General features: G+C 48.5%; 7 protein-coding genes across 7 annotated transcripts; 4 read left to right on the top strand and 3 right to left on the bottom strand.

Annotated features, from left to right (window-relative positions):
- Window positions 1-143: 143 nt before the first annotated feature.
- On the bottom strand, window positions 144-1,665 carry EYB26_007165 (uncharacterized protein; the record flags this gene model as incomplete). The annotated part of the gene is made up of 5 exons (XM_054266437.1): window positions 144-498; window positions 551-991; window positions 1,042-1,381; window positions 1,434-1,490; window positions 1,542-1,665. 5 exons carry the CDS (start codon window positions 1,663-1,665, stop codon window positions 144-146), a joined length of 1,317 nt encoding a protein of 438 aa, XP_054122412.1.
- Window positions 1,666-2,790: 1,125 nt separating this feature from the next.
- On the top strand, window positions 2,791-4,135 carry EYB26_007164 (uncharacterized protein; the record flags this gene model as incomplete). Its single annotated transcript, XM_054266436.1, has 4 exons — window positions 2,791-3,007; window positions 3,063-3,449; window positions 3,504-3,960; window positions 4,015-4,135. 4 exons carry the CDS (start codon window positions 2,791-2,793, stop codon window positions 4,133-4,135), a joined length of 1,182 nt encoding a protein of 393 aa, XP_054122411.1.
- Window positions 4,136-4,853: 718 nt separating this feature from the next.
- Window positions 4,854-7,127, top strand: EYB26_007163 (uncharacterized protein; the record flags this gene model as incomplete). Its single annotated transcript, XM_054266435.1, has 3 exons — window positions 4,854-5,376; window positions 5,435-6,079; window positions 6,130-7,127. The coding sequence occupies 3 exons, from the start codon at window positions 4,854-4,856 to the stop codon at window positions 7,125-7,127; spliced, it is 2,166 nt and encodes a 721-aa protein (XP_054122410.1).
- Window positions 7,128-7,693: 566 nt separating this feature from the next.
- EYB26_007162 (uncharacterized protein) lies at window positions 7,694-8,209 on the top strand (the record flags this gene model as incomplete). The annotated part of the gene is made up of 1 exon (XM_054266434.1): window positions 7,694-8,209. The coding sequence occupies one exon, from the start codon at window positions 7,694-7,696 to the stop codon at window positions 8,207-8,209; it is 516 nt and encodes a 171-aa protein (XP_054122409.1).
- Window positions 8,210-9,335: 1,126 nt separating this feature from the next.
- EYB26_007161 (uncharacterized protein) lies at window positions 9,336-10,896 on the bottom strand (the record flags this gene model as incomplete). The annotated part of the gene is made up of 2 exons (XM_054266433.1): window positions 9,336-10,070; window positions 10,141-10,896. The coding sequence occupies 2 exons, from the start codon at window positions 10,894-10,896 to the stop codon at window positions 9,336-9,338; spliced, it is 1,491 nt and encodes a 496-aa protein (XP_054122408.1).
- An 868-nt stretch (window positions 10,897-11,764) lies between these two features.
- On the bottom strand, window positions 11,765-13,403 carry EYB26_007160 (uncharacterized protein; the record flags this gene model as incomplete). Its single annotated transcript, XM_054266432.1, has 2 exons — window positions 11,765-12,911; window positions 13,000-13,403. The coding sequence occupies 2 exons, from the start codon at window positions 13,401-13,403 to the stop codon at window positions 11,765-11,767; spliced, it is 1,551 nt and encodes a 516-aa protein (XP_054122407.1).
- A 1,002-nt stretch (window positions 13,404-14,405) lies between these two features.
- On the top strand, window positions 14,406-19,310 carry EYB26_007159 (uncharacterized protein; the record flags this gene model as incomplete). Its single annotated transcript, XM_054266431.1, has 1 exon — window positions 14,406-19,310. One exon carries the CDS (start codon window positions 14,406-14,408, stop codon window positions 19,308-19,310), a length of 4,905 nt encoding a protein of 1,634 aa, XP_054122406.1.
- Window positions 19,311-19,927: the final 617 nt, after the last annotated feature.

Raw genomic sequence — 19,927 nt, 5'->3', positions numbered from 1 at the left:
ACATGCTATCATTAATTCAAGAGAGAGTAGTTTTTTCTTCCCGTCTCGAAATATTGTCGCCCAAGATCGTAGCTTCGTAGCACTTATTTTCATTCTGTTAGATTCATTGTTTCTCTTTCCTTTATCAAGTCTTCACGACTATTTTAAAGGTTGACAGCATGGCGGAAGTTCTCGCCAGCGTAGATAGCGTTGTTGCCCAACTCCTCCTCGATACGGAGGATCTGGTTGAGCTTGGCAAGACGCTCGGAACGGGCAGGAGCACCAGTCTTGATCTGACCGGCGCGGAGACCAACGACAATGTCGGCAATGGTGACATCCTCGGTCTCACCGGAGCGGTGAGAAACCATGACACCCCAGCCACCGGCGTAGGAGTCCTTGGCGGCCTGGATGGACTCAGTGAGGGTACCGATCTGGTTGACCTTGAGCAAAAGGGCGTTGCAGGACTTGAGCTCGATGGCCTTCTTGATGCGGAGGGGGTTGGTGACGGTCAAGTCATCACTGAACTCGTTAGCTATTATATAGTATAGTCTCAGTGCATTGGTTCACTCACCCAACAATCTGGAAGTCAGAGGTCTTGTAGAAGTAGCTCCAAGCCTCCCAGTCATCCTCAGCAAAAGGATCCTCAATGCTGACAATGGGGTACTTCTTGGCAAGGTTCTTGTACAAGTCGGCAAGCTGCTCGTAGGTGAGCCACTTCTCGGGGTCGCTCTCAGGGTTCTTGAAGTCGAGGTCGTATTTCTTGACATCGGTCTTGTAGAACTCGCTGGAGGCAACGTCCATGGCAATCTTGATTTTGCCAGTGTATCCGGCCTGCTCAATGGCCTCGGTGATCAAGTCGAGAGCCTCCTCGGCAGTCTGAATATCGGGAGCAACACCACCCTCATCACCGACGTTACCAGCAGACTGGCCGTACTTCTTCTTGGCCAAAGATTTGAGCTTCTGGTAAACTTCGGCACCCTGGCGGAGACCTTCACTGAATGTGGGAGCGGTGCTATGAAACGTTAGTTTGGATCGTAGAAGATTCAACCGTGATCTGCTTACTCAGGGACGATCATGAATTCCTGGAAGGCAAGACGGCCACCAGCGTGGGAACCACCGTTCAAGACGTTCTGGAAAGGAACGGGGAGAACATATGGCTTCTTGGTTCCGGCAAGGTCGGAAATGTGAGCGTAGAGAGGGACGCCCTTCTCAGCAGCACCAGCCTTGGCAATGGCCAATGAGACACCAAGGATGGCATTGGCACCGAGGTTGGTCTTGTTGGGTGTGCCGTCGAGCTTGATGAGGAATTCATCAACCTTACTCTGGTCCTTGACGTCGATGTTTTCCTTGATGATGGCGGGTCCGATGGTATCATTGACGTTGGCGACGGCCTTGAGGACACCTTGACAGGATCAATACACGGTTTCTCTTAGATCTCATTCGAAAGAACTCACCCTTTCCACCCCACTTGGTCTTGTCACCATCACGGAGCTCGCAGGCCTCGTGTTGACCTAGAATGATCAGTTAGCAGCTCGATCAAGACCAAGGGAGAGTAAACGAACCAGTGGAAGCTCCAGAGGGAACAATGGCGCGGTGCAAGCCGGTCTCGGTGACGACATCGACCTCGACGGTAGGGTTACCGCGAGAGTCGTAGACGGAACGAGCGTGGATCTTGGAGATAGGCATGTTGTAGTCTGATAAATTTGATTAGACTGGATGTCTTGCTGAACAAAAGAAGGAGAAGAAGAAGAGAAAGAGGGATTGAAGAGGGTGGGATGGTTTTTCTAGAGGGCCACAGGGTGAGCTGCTAAGGTACAAAAAGTTTCACCGACAACCCAAAACGAGAGGAATGATGAACGTCTGCTTGCCCTCGCAACGTGACGCGATGAATAGCGTCAATTGATCACTCACCGAGAATGACTCACTTTGTGCAGCTGATAGATTGAATCAATGCGTGAAATTCTTGAAGATGGATGTTGTAGCAGACTGAAAGCAGAGTGATAGCAGTCGCTGTGTTTGGTGGGATGGTGGGGCAAGCTCCAAGCAATGATGCGTTCCGAAAACAGAGACACACTTACCAGGCAGGAAACGGACAAGTTGAATGTAAAAACAGGCTGTTATTGACTGATTTGATATGGCACTTAATGTAGAAGAGCTAGTAACTACAGGGCAATGCTCGGTCTAACAAGGTAGTCAGGATTTTACATGTCACTTTTTGGAGGGGTAGCCCGCCCTATATAGTCGTTACATCACCAAGTCAAGAAAGGGTGAGAATAGCTCAGCTCACATTCCGAGGATACAGGGCCTTGTGGGGCAAGAACTGTGCTTTTCGGAATAGACCTGGATCAATTGTTTACAGCTCGTGATCTCATCTACAAATGCTTTGACCCCGAGGCGATTTCTCCCGCTTTCTAAGTCGGGGAGATGCGGAGAGAAGCCATCGTCATCGATGAGCTCTGGATGCGGCGCTGGCATTTGTTAAGGCAGAAGGCTAAGGCAGCAAGGCAACAAGGCACCAGGTCCCGCTGGTGTTTGCACTGTTTGATCTTCTGCTAGTCCGTGCGTGATTGAAGTTGTTGATCACGTGATGCTACGTATCACGGAAGGAGCAATGGGCCGCAGAAGCAACGGGAGCTTGTTGGAACGAAGCTCACCAATCCATCAACAACTGTCAACTGCTGCCATCATCAACCCTCTACGCCCAAACTCCATTGCTCCGTTCATTACGTCCTCCCAAGAGAAACTCTAAACTACATTACTCCAACTAGCTGTCATACCGAGTGCCGCGAACCAGCTGGTTCTTCCGTCACGATGAACGGCGCTGGCGATCCCGAGAGGAACCAGGCCATCGAAGATTACAAAAAGACACTTCTCGATCTCCGAGAATGGGAGGCAAAGCTCAAGTCCCTGCGTATGGAGATTAAAGAATCTCAAAAAGAGTACGACATAACAGAAGAAAACATCAAGGCACTGCAAAGTGTTGGTCAGATCATCGGCGAAGTCCTCAAACAGCTCGATGAAGAACGATGTAAGCATCCACTTCCACCTTTCTATTTTTGAAGGCTTCTAACTGTTCCCAACAGTCATCGTCAAAGCATCCTCCGGTCCGAGATATGTCGTCGGATGCCGCTCCAAAGTCGACAAGGCGAAGCTTAAACAAGGCACGCGTGTGGCCCTCGACATGACAACCCTTACGATTATGCGAATGTTGCCCCGTGAAGTCGATCCTTTGGTTTACAACATGTCCCTGGAAGACCCAGGTCAAGTCAACTTTGCGGGTATCGGTGGTTTGAACGACCAGATCCGAGAACTTCGGGAAGTCATCGAGCTACCCTTGAAGAACCCAGAGCTCTTTATGCGAGTCGGTATCAAGCCGCCAAAGGGTGTCTTATTGTATGGTCCTCCGGGCACAGGAAAGACGCTGCTTGCAAGAGCTGTAGCAAGCTCTTTGGAAACCAACTTTTTGAAAGGTGCGCCTCACCTAAATCGATCTTGTGTTGCTGTGCTAATGCTATTTACTCTAGTGGTTTCATCTGCCATCGTCGACAAATACATCGGTGAATCGGCGCGATTAATTCGAGAGATGTTTGGATATGCCAAGGAACACGAACCCTGTATTATCTTCATGGACGAAATCGATGCTATCGGAGGTCGTCGTTTCTCCGAAGGAACTTCGGCGGATCGTGAGATTCAAAGAACATTGATGGAACTGCTCAACCAGCTCGATGGTTTCGATTATCTTGGAAAGACAAAGATTATCATGGCCACGAATCGACCCGACACACTTGACCCTGCTCTTCTGCGTGCTGGACGTTTGGACCGAAAGATCGAAATTCCTCTGCCTAACGAGGTTGGCCGGTTGGAGATTCTCAAGATTCACGCTAGTACGGTGGTGACGGAGGGCGAGATCGATTTTGAGAGTATAGTGAAGATGAGTGATGGTCTCAACGGAGCCGATTTGCGTAACGTGGTAACTGAAGCGTACGTATCCCTCTTCTGTCAAGATGAGAAATGATCGCTAACAATTTATTATAGTGGTTTCTTCGCAATCAAAGATGAACGTGACTCTATCAACCAAGATGACTTCAACAAGGCGGTTCGCAAGGTGGCCGAAGCAAAGAAACTCGAGGGCAAATTGGAGTACCAGAAACTATAGAGCTGCATATGTTTCTTCTTGGTGTATAATCGGATGCATGTAAATTAACTAGATGCCTTGCAATTTATCTCTGCATTCACTACGGTATTAAAGCATCTCAATATCTCTCAATCTGCACGAATACGTAGTGATGGCCAAGCTAGGCTCGGCGCCTTGCCGAAGGCCCCCTAGTCCGCCGCCGATGCGGCGGAGTATGAAATGTATCCTGAACCTTGAAACACATCTTTACCACTTTTTCTATGAATTTTCCTCACTGACTGAGGGCTGTATATTCATTGTACACATCTGGAATATATTATTGGCAGTCATTACTCTCTGCGCTAATATCTGCCCCTTAAATGAAGTGAGTCGTTCATTCCATCTAATCATACGTAGTAGAGCTTCTGTTGCGGCCACGGTGGAGCTTTAAATGTTCGTACATTGATCATTTGTCCGCGATTGTTCCACGTTACAATTCTCTAACCAACGTTCAAACAGTTGTGTTTTGTGTTTCTGGATTACTAATTCTCGATGATTTTCTATACATCTAGTACGCTCCTCGCTCCTTTACCACGTGTGTCTGCGCGGGTTCGCCTTCAGAGTCGGTAATCCGAAAATCTATACAAATCCGGAGAAACAGCCACCCCTCCGTTCGCAAGCCTACGCAACGATTCTTGAGACGGAATACTTGGCAGAAGGGGTTATTGAATAGCCAGTGATTGCCTGGCTTTAAGGCACAATGGTGAGCGGCGGATTCGTCCACTCATCCCAGAATGACCACACCCAACAAGGCCTCGACTGGCGAGCTTCAACAACACGCAGCAGTGGCAACCTAGGCGGATACGGCTTTGCATCGAAGAGCAACGGCAACGCCAACAACAATGGCAGCGCTGGTGGTGCAGGTCTCGGCAAAATGAATAGCTTCTTTGGTGGGAAGAAAAGTCGGGAGTTGCCAGTGTATAAGGACAAGCCGTACTTCCAGCCACGTCGGACAGGACCGAGCCGGACCGCGTCGCGCGTCGTATATATGGTGGTTGCTTGTTTCATGATGGTGCTATTGTATGTATTTTGGGGTGGTTCGGGAAGTCCAGCTGCCGTTGGTCCAGTTGGGGAAACTGGAGAAAATTTGTGGAAATGGGTTCAGACGTTTGACGCTGAAGATGAGGGCGCTTCATCTACAAAAGTTAACTGGGAAGAGAGGAGGGAAAAGGTGAAGGATGTGTTTACTATAAGTTGGGATTCGTATGAGAAATATGGCTGGGGTGAGTAGGCTTTTGCGAGAGACGAGTTGGCGGCATACCTTATTGATGATTCAAATAGGATACGACGAGTACAAACCTGTATCTCAAAAGGGCAGGAATATGGTCCAAGGCGGCATGGGGTGGATTATTGTGGATGCTCTTGACACCATGATTCTCATGAATCTTACCTCGAGAGTGCAACATGCTCGACATTGGATCCATAACTCGTTACGGTACGATCAGGATCACGATGTGAATACATTTGAGACGACGATTCGCATGCTTGGTGGCCTCTTATCGGCACACTATCTATCTACAACTTACCCGAATTTGGCACCCATAACCGATGACGACCCCGGAGCTCCTGGTGAAGACCTCTATATCGAGAAAGCTACAGATTTGGCGGATCGACTACTGGGCGCCTTTGAGTCTCCATCAGGAGTACCTTATGCCAGTATCAACTTGAATACGTCACGTGGAATACCATCCCACGCAGATGGTGGCGCATCTTCAACGGCAGAAGCGACAACCGTGCAGCTAGAATTCAAGTATCTAGCTAAATTGACTGGCGAGTCAGAGTACTGGGAGGCAGTCGAGCATGTCATGGAGGTGGTCGATAACAACCAAGCGGAGGATGGACTCGTGCCAATCTTCATCTATGCGGACAGTGGAAAGTTCCGTGGTAACAACATTCGATTGGGAAGCAGGGGCGACTCTTACTATGGTAAGTGGCCTTCAGTCTTTGCTCAATTATACCGTGCTGACTATATCCAGAATATCTCATCAAACAATACCTGCAGACATCAGAAGGAGAGCCCATCTACAAGGAGATGTGGGACGAAACACTTACCGGAATCAGTAAACACTTGATCACATATACCAAGAACGGAAAGATGGTGGTTCTAGCCGAAAGACCAGACGGTCTTGACCGTTCACTGTCAGCTAAGATGGATCACCTCGTATGCTTCATGCCTGGTACGATAGCCCTCGGAGCAACGCACGGCCAGTTACTAGCTAAGGCAAGGCAATCATCGAGTTGGAGCCGGCGACAAGATGAGGAAATACTTCTTGCGCGCGAATTGATGAAGACCTGTTGGGCTACCTATCTTGCGACGGCAACTGGACTCGCACCTGAAATCACATATTTCAAGACCGATAGCTCGCCTCCGATGCTGTCCGACGTATACCCTAATTCGGCTCTGCTCCGCCCACCCGAAAGCAGCAAAGACAGTTCCTATACACCGAAGGAACTTGACCTCATATCCGCACCACTAGAGGACAAGAATGTATGGAAATCCGACATCCAAATCCATAGCCAAGACTCCCACAACCTCCAACGACCAGAGACGGTCGAATCTCTTCTGTATATGTACCGCATCACAGGCGACGAACAATACCGCGAATGGGGCTGGCAAATGTTCAAATCCTTCGTCAAGTACACTGCAGTCGTCGAAAAGGTTACTCCGAGCGATCATAAAGGTGACGAAAGCACCCAACTACATGTCATCGATAATGATGGCGAAAGCCATCCATCCTACAGAATTGTAGGATTCACTTCCCTCTCTGACGCTAATATCGATCCTCCCGTTATGCGCGATAACATGGAAAGCTTCTGGATGGCAGAGACATTGAAGTATTTCTACCTCTTGTTCTCGGATCGTGATTTCATTCCGTTGGAAGATGTGGTATTTAATACCGAGGCTCATATATTCCCTCGATTCAAGGTTGGAGGGGATTTGAAGACTGGATGGTCGAGGAAGCCTCGTAAATAAGTTTATCATCTCTTATCCAGAAATTAGTTTATGGTATTTCCTGTGATATTTATTGTAAATAGCATTGTACAATGGATTCTGTTTTTGTCGCCATATATTGTGTTACTTGCTTGACATCAGATTTTATTACAATATACCATCCGTTCAAGTTGCCTTATTGACTGTACTATTGAATTATCCATCAATTAAGGGATGTGAATAACATTGATAGCCCCGAATAGTTCACAACTTGTCCTAGATTCGTTGAAAGTCATATTTCATCCCATCTCTGTCTTCCTGGTTTGCTCTTTGTCCGTGGGTTATGTTGGGGACATTGGTCACTTCCCCTACCATAGTCATCTCCACACGTCACTTTCGCAGTCATTTTCCATCAGTCATCCTCTTTCCCCTGACTATATAACTTCCCTTCTTCCCTTTTACATTTCCTCTCCCTTCCTCTTCTCAAACACTCTACTCTATTAAGAACAACTATCCATTCCAAGTTACAACTGCGTCACTAATGACAGTGACAAGGTCAACACCCAACATCCACGAAACATACTCTTTCCTAAGACACCGACTAGAAAATGGCCAAGTGGTTGTTTCTGAACGGACCGAAGAATCAGCAGGAGAACCATCAACAACAGCTTGAAACGGCATCAGGAATGCGGTTTGTCCATTCTGTCAATCCTCCAAACTATGAGTCTGTGATTCATCCTCAGGCGAATGCTTCGGGAGGTATTCAGATCAACCATACAGAAAACGGCACTCAAGTTATCACCGTGTCTCGGCACGTATGTGCTGAATCTGTACCCGAATCTTCTGTTACCGAGGACTGTGAGGGGAACGACGCAGATACTGTGAACTCTGAAGGGAAGACAGAAGATAACGAGGATGATATCTCCAATCAGAAACAGCAGGAACAGCGACGTGAGGAAGCAAACTCTCGTTCAACCTCTAAGTCTGTAATCCCTCGATCCATGTCTTCGGCAGTTGTTCAGAACAACGCCGGAGAAGGGATTCAGGTCAATACCATTTTTCATTCGGGTACTGGGTACCACTTTATGGGTTGTCAGTTCAATGAGAAGGTGTATTTTCGTTAATATGCCATGGCAAAAATCATAAAGGGACTCCAATTCGGGGGATATTCTCCATTTCTGAGGGCAGTGGAGGTGTTTTATGGAAATCTGTAGTTATCTCTGATCAGTCAGGCGTCTGTGAAGAGGCAACATTGATTTGGTGGCGAGTGGGATGAATTTTCAACTTATCTGTATAATAATCTACAGAATGAATCTTTGTTGCTAAACGAGTCTGGTATCCCTGAGGGGTAGGTTCTCACGAGGCAACATTCCTTTAAGGATACACGAGCGCTATACATGTAATCTAGACCCCCTGGAGACATCCCCCGTGGTTGAACTCATCACATATTTGCTGCCTGAAAGGCAATCTGATTAACCCTTTGCTACGGTGACGCAAAATAGCACAGGAGTGGATGAATCTGCAATAGTAGAAAGAATGAACGTAACCATCAGACACAGACCGGGGCGGCGCCGTGATGGGAACATCGGTTGGCAACCATCGTTACTTGCAGAGGTAGTATCAGATATTCTAGAAGCCAGGGTTCCGGGTGGAAGAAATGGTTCCCCAGCGATCAATTGCTCAACAACACCACTAACTAACTAGTCACTGGGCTCTCTCGTAATACCCAGCGGGCACTGTGTTCGTTTGTTGGACGTCGGTGAGGCCAGACGCACTGCGGCCACGAGCTTAGATGGAAATCAAACCATTACATAGGTGCCAATCGCATCTTGCTAGCGGAAAATTTCGACAAACCCGGGATAGAAGTAGGCCTGGAACCCGCCTATACAGGTCAAGTCTGTTGTCTGGCCATCATCGTTCGTTCCATATAAGTTGTTGTTTTACGCTATAATGATCGCCTCAGGATCACTACATATTAGACTGCATACCTAGCAAACCCACACCACACCAGCCTTCCCAAGCACATATGCCCATCATTATACCAGGGGCACAGCAAAGCGTCTAGTATTCACCGTAAGATCACTATTTTAAGTGAATTTATATATCTTATTGGACGTAATATATAAGAATTAGTTAGAATAAATGATTAATTATTGTCGGAACGCCAATATGTGCCCCGGCTCCCGGTATCTATCACTGCGGCCTCCATGCCCCGTTGCTATGGTATGCATCTATTCACCGGAACTGTAATTATGCCCCTACATGTACTGGCTGCCCTCTGCCTCTTCCGGGGTTTATGTGCTGGTCCGATCCATACCACCGATTTCTCGTCTCCTCCAGCAAGTCCTGCGGAGTTTTACCCTCCGCATTTGGCTGGCTCGTCAACATAGCAGTATCCTCCGCGGCAGCTTCCTGCAGAGCACGCATCATCTCATCCTGAAGCCTGATCCTGTTCGCAGTTGTCATTTGCTCATATCTCCCACTACGGCATACATGATCAATCAAAAACCCCCGCGCTGCCGCGTGAAAGGACGTCTCCCGGACACTATCCTGAGCGCGGAAACCCGCCCCATGTGTAATCAAGAACTTTGCCGCCGAGACCTGCCGAAGATTTCGAGCAAAGACGTGCAATGGCGTTCTGCCGTTGTTCTCGGCATGGTTGATATTGGCACCGTGTGACAGGATTAAATCCAGGATCGAGTAAAGTGCAGATAGTAAGCTCAGCATGCTGGCTACAGCTGCACCTAGCATGAGCCATAGCAGCATAGTGCAGCGGCGTGGATCTAGTGTTGTCAATAAGATTAATCCCAGTAGAATCATAGTCAAGAAGCAGTCGAAGGGTCTCTGTAATTCTAAGCTGCTTATCCAGGAGTCTACAATTTGAATCTCCGGGGCCGTTAGCTGCCCAATGTAGTGGGAGTCGCCCATCACTGTCACAAGAGGAAGCCAGATCAGGGTTGGTATAGTTTTTATAATGTTGATGATCTAAGAGCAATTTAACAGCATCAGGATTGTAGAAGAAACTTGCCAGATGAAGCGTTGTGACATCATATACGTGATCCTTTGTCAGGCTCAACTGGAACGGATAGAAGTGTTGGTGCTTAAGGTAGATATCAGCACCAGAGTCAATGAGCCGTTGAATTAATGGACCATTAGCCCTCGACACAGCTACTCCAAGTACACTATCCCGCACCTGACTTCCTCCAGGAGAGATATCATTTGGCACAGGGGGAACAACGTCTGTCGCTGAACAGCCCCAGTCAAGAAGGAGATAAATCAACCGATGGCCCCTTGAAATCCGATTCTGAACCCACTCAGTCTTATCTTCTTCATCTGTATTCCTGACAAAACACTCCAGCGACCCTGCAGCCGCGATGATTGGCGTATCTCCGGAGTTATCTCTCTGATGCAAATCCACCGTCCCGAGGGGTAACCGATTCTCTGGACTGCCATGACGGTCCAGGATAAAGCGCACCACATCAACGTTTGCCGCAGCACATGCGTCGATCAGCAGGTTGAACTTGGGGTTGAATCCCTTTACAATTTCTGGGGCCGCAGCGTACACCTCCAAGAGGATTTCAAGAGCCTCGGGACTGCCGTACGAGGCTGCATGGAATAAGATGTCCTCCAAATAGGGTGTCCCAGGGGCGATCACATCCTCTGGAGGGTATGAGGCGATGAATTGACGGAGTTGATTGAGGTCGTTCTGCTTAATGATGTTCACGAGGCGGTTTCTACGCCTGCCAATCACTCGAGAGGGGGACTCCGCGTGGTCCGAGAGGTCCGGGATAGGAGGATCGCTCTCTGCCATGATAATTTATTTCTCCTGTTTGTCTTTTGTGCTGTTTTCTTATACCAGTAGTTCATCGGCGGAAAGAGAGAGAGAGAGAGTGTGTGTGTGTGTGTGTCCCAAAGGGAGAGATGGAAGAAATACAGAGGGGAAGCAGGATCAAGAGGGGAAGAAGAGGGTTTAATCAATATTATTACTTCCAAGGGGCCGCCCCAGTAGGTATACCACCTTGAAGGGTACCAATCACCATATGCCCCAGCACTGACAGCTAGGCCGTACGGTGATTATGACAAGTCAAAGACTACTGTTTATGAGTTAAGCGAGTATCAAAAAAAGTAGAATACTATGTAAAAACTGCCATGACATCTAGTTACCTAGTCTATTGAGTTGGCATATAACTACTCATCCTCATATACAGTCTTTGCTCCAAACAGATCAAGTATTACAATAATACCATGGATCCGTCGATGCAATTCCATCCGGCCGCTAATTCTGATCGAACGCGCTATCCTGGGGCCTCAGCATGGCGCGCGCATTGATGTTTGCATCCCAGCCATTGTCGACTCTAATATCTCGCAGCGATGGCCAGAGGTATACCAGATTGGCCTAATGCTCTGGATCGCAGTTGGGAGACTGTTGCTCCACGAGTGGCTATTGCGGTAGCACGGCTGACTGCTGTTCGGGGACAAATTGTGATAGCGGTGCCTGTATTTCTTAGGTATAACTAATCATAACTGTCTATCAGCTAAGCATGCATGACGAGACTTTAGAAGCATTGATTCAGATTTCAGCCATTCAAGCCTTCATCCGCAGGTATTGACCACTGATCATCGTGAGAGTGTACGGCCCATCAGGATATAATAGGAATGAAATTGTCTTCAATATGACCTTAACTGCTCTTGTGAAAACGAACAATGTACTCTTGCGGCGCATCGGTAAGACCCAGACGATGAGTCGGCACAAAAGACTCGTCCTCCAACTTCAGCTGATCAAATCTCTGCAAAATCCTACTGATAACATAACCCGCTACAGTAAGAGCAAATTGTTGCCCTAAACAAATTCGCGGCCCGCCATTGAATGGTAGATACTCCCAGCCACTCTTACGGCTTACCCAGCGGTCTGGATTGAACTCGTTCGCATCCTTGCCCCAGAACTCCTCCTCTCTATGCATTACATAAACAAAGTATTCAACTTCAACGCCCTTTTTGACGAACAGAGGCGACTTTCCATCCTGCCCGCCTCCAAGTGGTAGAGTGGTGTCCTTGACAGCTCGTCGTGAATTCATGGGAACCGGCGGGTACAGACGTAGTACCTCATTCAAGACATGTTGAAGATAGGTACATGACTTGAGCGAACTGAACGTGATTTTCTCTGTCTGCTCATAGGGCCCAAAATCTTCAAGGATTTGGTTGCGAAGTCTGTTAAAAATAGCCGGGTGACGACCTAAGAGCCAGATGGTCCAGCTGAGAAGGCTTGCAGTCGTATCTCGACCGGCAAGGAGGAGATTCATCGCCTGGCTTCTCAACTCAACGGGATCCTTTGTGACTCTGGCAAGTTCATCAAGGAAAGTATAATTATACCTGGTGTTGCCAGACTTTTCGGACTGTCGGTCGAGCTGCTCGACTCGTTTGAGCGCGTTTTGGACGCAGAAGTCGGCAAAGCGATGCACCTCTTGAACGTTTTCTCGGAACTCCTTGGGGTTGTGCAGCCAGTAAAATTGGGCAAGTTGCATACGATCGCACAAATGTTTCTTGGCCAAGTCGAAGCTCTCAGCCAGTGTGTTCCATTCAAATAAAGCTGTCTCATTCTGGTTGCCAGCCTGACGCTGAGAATATACGTTTGTACCAAAGAGAAACTCGGTTGTAGAGTCAAACGTCAGACGAAAAATTAAGGGAACGATGCTTGTTGGCTTCGTCCAGCCCAACTTGTCGGTGACTAGCTGTTGAAGCAGCTCCTGCACATGGTTCTCTTCATATGCGAGGTCAGCTACTTGATCCCGCACAAACTGCGGTCGAATCATTGCTCTAGAATGCTCCCTACTCTCCGGTTAGACATTTCGTTCCATCTTGTGCACTTCTTGCTTCTTGCAATATGAAGCGGTAGCAATGGGTAACACAAACGTACCATGCCTTGCCATCAGCTGTGAAGATGCCATTTCCCAACAACGGATAGAATGCCTGTCGACGCAAATCACCCAAATCAAAATCGGAAAACTGAGTAGCAAGCAAAGCCTGAATATTTCTCGGTTCGGCAGTCTGGATAAAATTGGAACCAAACAGGCTTAATCCGAAAGTTCGAGATCGTTGCTCGACAAATATCTTTGCCATCTCTTGAGGGAAGCGGCCATTGTCAAAGGCCGTCTTGAACTTCTGAAACATATCAAACCCCAGGGGCAGTCGGTTCTTTATCGAGCGACCTGGCTGGCAGCCGAGGGTTTTGGCTTTCCGCCGGTCAGAAATGACCGTTGCGATTGATCTGGAGACATAGAGAATGAGGCAGATCGCCACTAGATAAAGTAGTTTCAGCATTATGAAGCTGTAGACGTATCTTCTAGAGTGTGTTAAGCTTTATCTTTAAAGTTTAGTATGTATGTATCCTCTTTGCAGCGGCTCAAACGGCTTTCTACAGATAGCATCATGATCGATATAAATCCCATATGTGGGGGTGAAGGCTCTCAGCCCTGAGCAGCTGAGCTGAGCCCGCGCACTAGTTAGGTAGGCCACTAACAAAAACCCTAAGTTAATACCGGTATAGGCTGTAAATGCACTGAAAGGCCCAATAAGCGCTAGCCTCGCTCGTGACGAACGATAAGTCAATCAGGCAGTCCTCAATTTGAAGCTGTGAGAATTTGACAGAGCGACGAACTAGGTGATGTATGTTTGGCTTTGCATCCTTAGGGCTAATTCCTGAATACCCTAAGTTGTGAGACTGGCGGGTAAAAATACATGAGGATCGCAGGGCTGCAAGTAAGTCTGAACTCGTTACAGTTACTAAGTTAGTTAAGTTAATATCTTACTTATCTATTACTAAGCTAACTACATGTAACTTAACTAGTTAGTTAGTTATTCCTTGCTAAATATTTAACATATAGATATTATACAAACCCCTAGAAACTATCTCCGCTAATCTAATATATAAAAAACATGTTCTTAATATAGTATCCATCCAACACACGCAGCTTAAATTTTATTCCTCCCAAAAGCAGCATCATTCAACCTCTTATACCCGACACGGCATCATTGCTTCTCTCGCGTGGTTCTTAGCCTGAGCCAACCCAATTCTGCCACGTCTCCCCATGCATGGCAAACCAGTGGCTGGTATCTCCCAGCTGAACTCTACTAAAGCCAATACGATGTCAAGTTCGCTTGGATGGGTCTAGCAATCCTTTGGATTAGGGCTAGGGTTTTATTTGCTTGTATAAATAGCCATGAGTGAAGGCATCTAAGAAGTAAGAGAGGAGACGTGCAGGGTGGGTTTAACTTTATGCACTCCCTCCCCTTGTCAAATACATTCGATTATCCTCATTCAAAATGCTAGCCGAGAATCAACCGTGTAAAACTTCCAGGTACAGGGAGGGAGATATAGGGTCAGAGGCCACCAAGGCTTCTGAGCCGTCCAAAGCACTGGACTCTGACTCCGAGATATGGGAGGCAATGGAGAAGGCTACGGTGGAGTTTGGGCTCTGTCCTAATCGCGTATGGGCAGCAGTTCGGAGTCATCAACAGAGGGAGAAGATTCTCCCACATCTGATGGATCGTCGCACTAATGAACCTATGAGGGGCCATGAAAACCACAACCAGTGTGGCTTTGATTTCTGTGAACATTCACAGCGCGACTTCACATCGGTGGTGCAGCGACACGAATTGGAATCTTGCGCGGACTATCCCTGCAAACGCCTCCGCGATCGTTTCCCAACGGATCTCTTAGAAGAGGCTGTCAAGGCCGGAAAATTGACTGCGTGGAAGTTGGATGGGAAGTCGTTGGTCGAACCGCCCCAGACATTTATGGCCATTTCGCATGTGTGGTCAGACGGGACCGGGACAGGAGGTTTGAGCCAAGGCGGGATCAACCAATGTCTATATAACTACTTCAAGGGCATTGCTGAACGGTTGCAATGCGAAGGAATATGGTGGGACTCAATCTGCATTCCGAGAGAAAAGGCTGCTCGCAACATTGCCATAAACCGGATGCAGAGCAATTATGAAGTGGCGCGAGTAACATTGATTCACGACTGCTATCTGCGAGAATGGGAGTGGTTTGATGCTGAAACGGCATGCTTCGCTATCATTATGTCGCCTTGGTTCAGTCGTGGCTGGACAGCGTTGGAATTGGCCAAGTCACGCAAGGTTAAAGTCATTTTCAAAGACTCAATCATAAAGGACCTTGATGAGGATATTCTTGTTAAGCCCGGTACCAAACCCATCAGCAACCGCCATCGAATTGCATCGGAGATGATTGCCAACTTGAGACAAGAGACAATCACGACGATCAACGGCCTTCTGCAAATTCTTCATTCACGCCATACTTCATGGCCAAGAGATATGGCCATCATCTCCGGCCTTTTGACAGGAATCGAAATCAAGCCTGACGCTTTCCAGCAAAGAATTTACGCTGATGTGCTGACCAAGATCGGCAAGCTCTCTCACGTACACCTATTTCACAAGTCACCAACTATGTCAGAGGGGTTCAGTTGGTGCCCAACAAGTCTACTCGACATGCAAATATCTCAAACCGAGCCGACTCTCAAACTCCATGGCAACGGAGACATTACTGGTCAATGGAGAATCATTCGCCGACCCTCCAGTATCCCCAAGCAAAATTATAACTGGAAGGATGTACATCCTTTGATTGGAGCGAGGCTGCGTTCAGCTTTGCTGGAAATAGGGGATTACCAGCTTCTAGTAGAACCCGACGATCATGGACCTGGTTTCGAAGCTACGAGCAAAGTTGGAGTAACCCGTGCACTGCTGGTGAAATCTGTGGAAATTGGGACGTCGAGTAAATATCAATATGTGGGTTCGGTTTATTTTAAAGCCCCAGTCATAATGCAGGAGAGTGATGAGTCTGGGATGCCGTCCTTGGAGGCAACTATATGTAGTTCCAAGGAAGCCTCGAATGTGCCTAGGAGGCGTTTCAGTAGAGACCAGATCATCAAACACCTCAGTCCTGAAGAGAATGGGAGAAAGCTAATATTGGCGTCCAGGGTCGGAGACGACAAGGAGGTCTGCCGACTTGTGGAGATTGGGGCTAACTCAAGCTGGGAGGATGAACGTACCTGGACAGCCTTGCACTACGCAAGCTGGCTATGTTATGACCGTGTGGTTGAAACACTTATTGGCAGCTCTGGTCACTCAGCCCTGGATCACCTGGGACAGTCTGCATTACATCTTGCATCTGAGCGAGGTAGTCAAAAGATAGTCGGCCTACTGCTTGCTCGAGGCGCAGATCCTAACATCCAGGACTCGAAGGGCCAGACAGCGCTACATCGAGCGGCCTGGGGGAGTTGTACACAGATTGTCGAACAGTTGTTATTGGGAGGAGCCGATCCAAATATTCAAGACTCGGTAGGGAAGACAGCACTGCATGTTGCGGCACAGTACAGTCATATTGAGACGGTGCAGTTGTTGGCAAATGGAGCTTCGAATCTCTACATTTCTGATTGTCATGGGAACCACCCGTTACACGTTGCCGCTGAAGCGGGGGATATTATTATATTGCACCTTCTTCTAGATGCGGGAGCCGACCTTTCTGTGTTAAATTCTGATGGGTGGAGGGCTTTGCACTTAGCAGCGGCAAGAGGGCATGACGCAATCGTGCGAATGCTCCGAGAAAAGGATGCCAGTTTGGTATGCTCTGATACTTGGAAGCTGCTGCAGTCAGCAGCTAAAGGAGGGCTTGAATGGGTTATCCACGAATTGTTACGTGATAACGAAGCAGATATATGCATTACAGATTCAGAAGGGCGTTTGGCACTTCACAGAGCAGCCGAGGGAGGGAGTGAAATCGTAGCAAGACAGCTGCTTGAAAAGGGGGTTGATATCGACTCAAAGGATCGAAACCGTCGGACACCGCTCTCATGGGCGGCCCAGAACGGACATGAGGCTGTCGTTCGGTTGTTGCTTGAGAAGGGTGCTGATCCTAACTCAAAGGACCACAAAGATAAGACACCTCTATGGTGGGCAGCGGGGAATGGACATGAGGCAGCCATTCGATTGCTGATTGAAAATGGTGCCAATTATAAGTCGAAGGATGAATACGGCCGGACGCTAATATGGTGGGCGGCTGAAGACGGGTACGAGAACGTTGTTCGGCAACTGCTCGAGTATGGCGATATTGACCTGAAAGATGAATACGGACCACTGTTGCGTAGGGCAGCTGAGAATGGGCACGAGACAGTAGTTCAGCTGCTGGTTGCCAATAGTGCTGATCCTAATTCTAGCCAGACTATGCTGTCATGGGCGGCTGAGAATGGACATGACGCCGTCGTTCGGAAACTGCTCGAGAACGGCACTGATCCTATGTTGAAGGATAGTTCGGGCCAGACGTCGTTATGGCTAGCGGCCAAGAATGGACACGAAGCTGTTGTTCGGCTGCTGCTTAAGCATCGTGCCGATCCTAACTCGAATGGCGTCGACTCGCCGCTGCGACGGGCGGCTGAGAATGGATATAAAGCTGTCGTTCGTTTGCTGCTAGAGAGTGGTGCTGATCCTAATTCTGGGCTGAATTTTGCTGCCAAAAATGGGCATATAGCTGTTGTACGACTGCTCGTTGAGAATGGCGCCGGCCACAGTCTGAAGGACGACCGTGGTTGGACGCCGCTGCACATGGCGGCCGAGAGCGGGCACGAGGATGTTATTCGTCTGCTATTAGAGAAGGGCGCTTGTATAGAGTCAAAGGACCATGAGGGCCGGACGCCCTTGTGGTGGGCCTCCAGAAACGGACATGAGGCTGTCATTCAGTTGCTGCTCAAGAATGGCGCTGAGCTTTGTATAAAGGATGACCACGATTGGACGCCCCTGCAAATGGCGGCTGAGAACGGGCATGAAGATGTCGCTCAGCTGTTACTTGAGAACGCTGCGGATGTAGAGTCAAAGGATCGTGAAGGCCAGACGCCGCTGCGAAAAGCGGCTGAGAATGGGCATGAGGGCATCGTTCGACTGCTAATCAAAAATGGGGCTAATCCTATGTCGAAGGATAAATTTGACGGGACACCACATTGGTCGGCAGTCAAGAACGGACACAAGGCAGTTGTTCAGCTCCTGCTTGAGAATGGCCCAGATCCTGGACCGAGGGCTGACAACAACATTAGGACACTGTTGGTGTGGGCGTCCGAGAACGGACACGAAGCTATTGTTCGGCTACTGCTCGAAAAAGGTGCCGACTCGAAGGGTAGTAACTGGCCGTTGTGGTATGCGGCAGAGAATGGACACGAAGGTGTTGTTCGTCTGCTGCTCAAGAACAGCGTCGATCCTAATGACCTTCAGCGGCCACTGTTAGGAGCAGTTGATAACGGACACTTGGAAGTTACTCGGCTGCTGCTTAAAAACGGTGCTGATGTAGAGTCAGAGGACTACTTCAACAAGCGACGGCCGTTGTGGATAGCAGCCGAGAAGGGAAACGAGGCTGTCGTGCGGATCCTGCTTGAGAATGGTGCAGATCCTAGATCAAAACATAGCAACGGCGATACAGCACTGTCATCGGCGGCCAACAAGGGGCACGAACCTGTCGTACGACTGTTGCTTGAGAATGGCACCGACATAGAGTTAACGGACCAAAATGGCAATAAAACGCCGCTATGGTGGGCGACCACACGTGAACATGCCGCCGTCACTCGGTTACTGCTCGAGAACGGCGCCAACGCTAAGCTGAAGAATGCACACGGCGACACACCACTGCATGATGCGGCGCGATACGGTAATGAGGCTGTTGTTCGGTTGCTGATCGAGAACGGCGCTGAGATAGAGTCGGAAAACTGGCGTGGCGAAACGCCGCTACACTGCGCTACGGGAAATAGGCGCGACATTGTAAAAGTATTGTTGGAGAACGGCGCCAATATCAAGTCGAAGGATGAACAAGGCCAGACACCGTTGCAGCGAGCGGCGAGAGAGGGGAATGAGGCCGCCATTCGGCTGTTGCTTGAGAAGGGCGCTGATCCTAACTCAAAGGACCACAAAGATAAGACACCTCTATGGTGGGCAACGGGGAATGGGCATGTGGCTGTCATGCGGCTGTTAATCGAGAATGGCGCTGATCCTAAGTTGAAGGATGAGCAGGGTCGGACGCTGATGTGGTGGGCGGCTGAGAACGGACACAAGACTGCTGTTCAGCTGCTCAAGGATTACGGCATCTCTATGGATGAATACATCGTCCTGCTGCAAAGAGCAGCTGATAAAGCATTTGAAATCGGAGACCGTTTTATTTGGGGTAGCGGCTAAAACACTCGCAATGCACTCATATATAAGGTTTCTCTAAAAACATCTGTGCTCGATCCACATTGTTAGCTAGATGCTAAACCCACCAACAAACTTGCTACATAGGCGCCTATCTAGTCACTAACACCCTCAAACTCCCTGCCTTCCCTTCTCTGGCGCTCCAGCGGAAACCGTGGACTTGGTGTCGAGTCTCTGGAAGACCCCTGAGGAGGAATCAGCATTACGAGTAGGAGAATTGTAGTTGACAGTGGTTTGGACTCCAGATTATACAATGTATCCGGTGAATTCAGGGTTCTGGTTCTTTGCCACTATTGCTCTGGCAGTAGGTATGAACTACCTAACGGAGATTGGAGACTGATATGATGATATTCAATAAGTGACTCTACGCCCTCTTCTCATGGCGGGATATATTGGGTGATCAGCCTGCAGAAGACATTCATGGATACACATAGAAGACCTAACACTCTTAGAGCTTGATAATCTTCATTTTGAGGTGGATATTGCTCTATAGAGATATCTGGCAAGGTTGAGGAATCCAATTAATGCTTCTCATAAATCAGAGTCCGCTACGAAATTAAGACCCGAAGCTGGCTAGACTAATGATACAGCCAAAAACCATA

This window comes from Talaromyces marneffei, chromosome 5, assembly GCF_009556855.1.
Source record: "Talaromyces marneffei chromosome 5, complete sequence".
Taxonomy (NCBI): Eukaryota; Fungi; Ascomycota; class Eurotiomycetes; order Eurotiales; family Trichocomaceae; genus Talaromyces; species Talaromyces marneffei.
The sequence above is the reverse complement of the archived record's forward strand: the minus strand, read 5'-3'. Positions and strand labels throughout refer to the sequence as shown.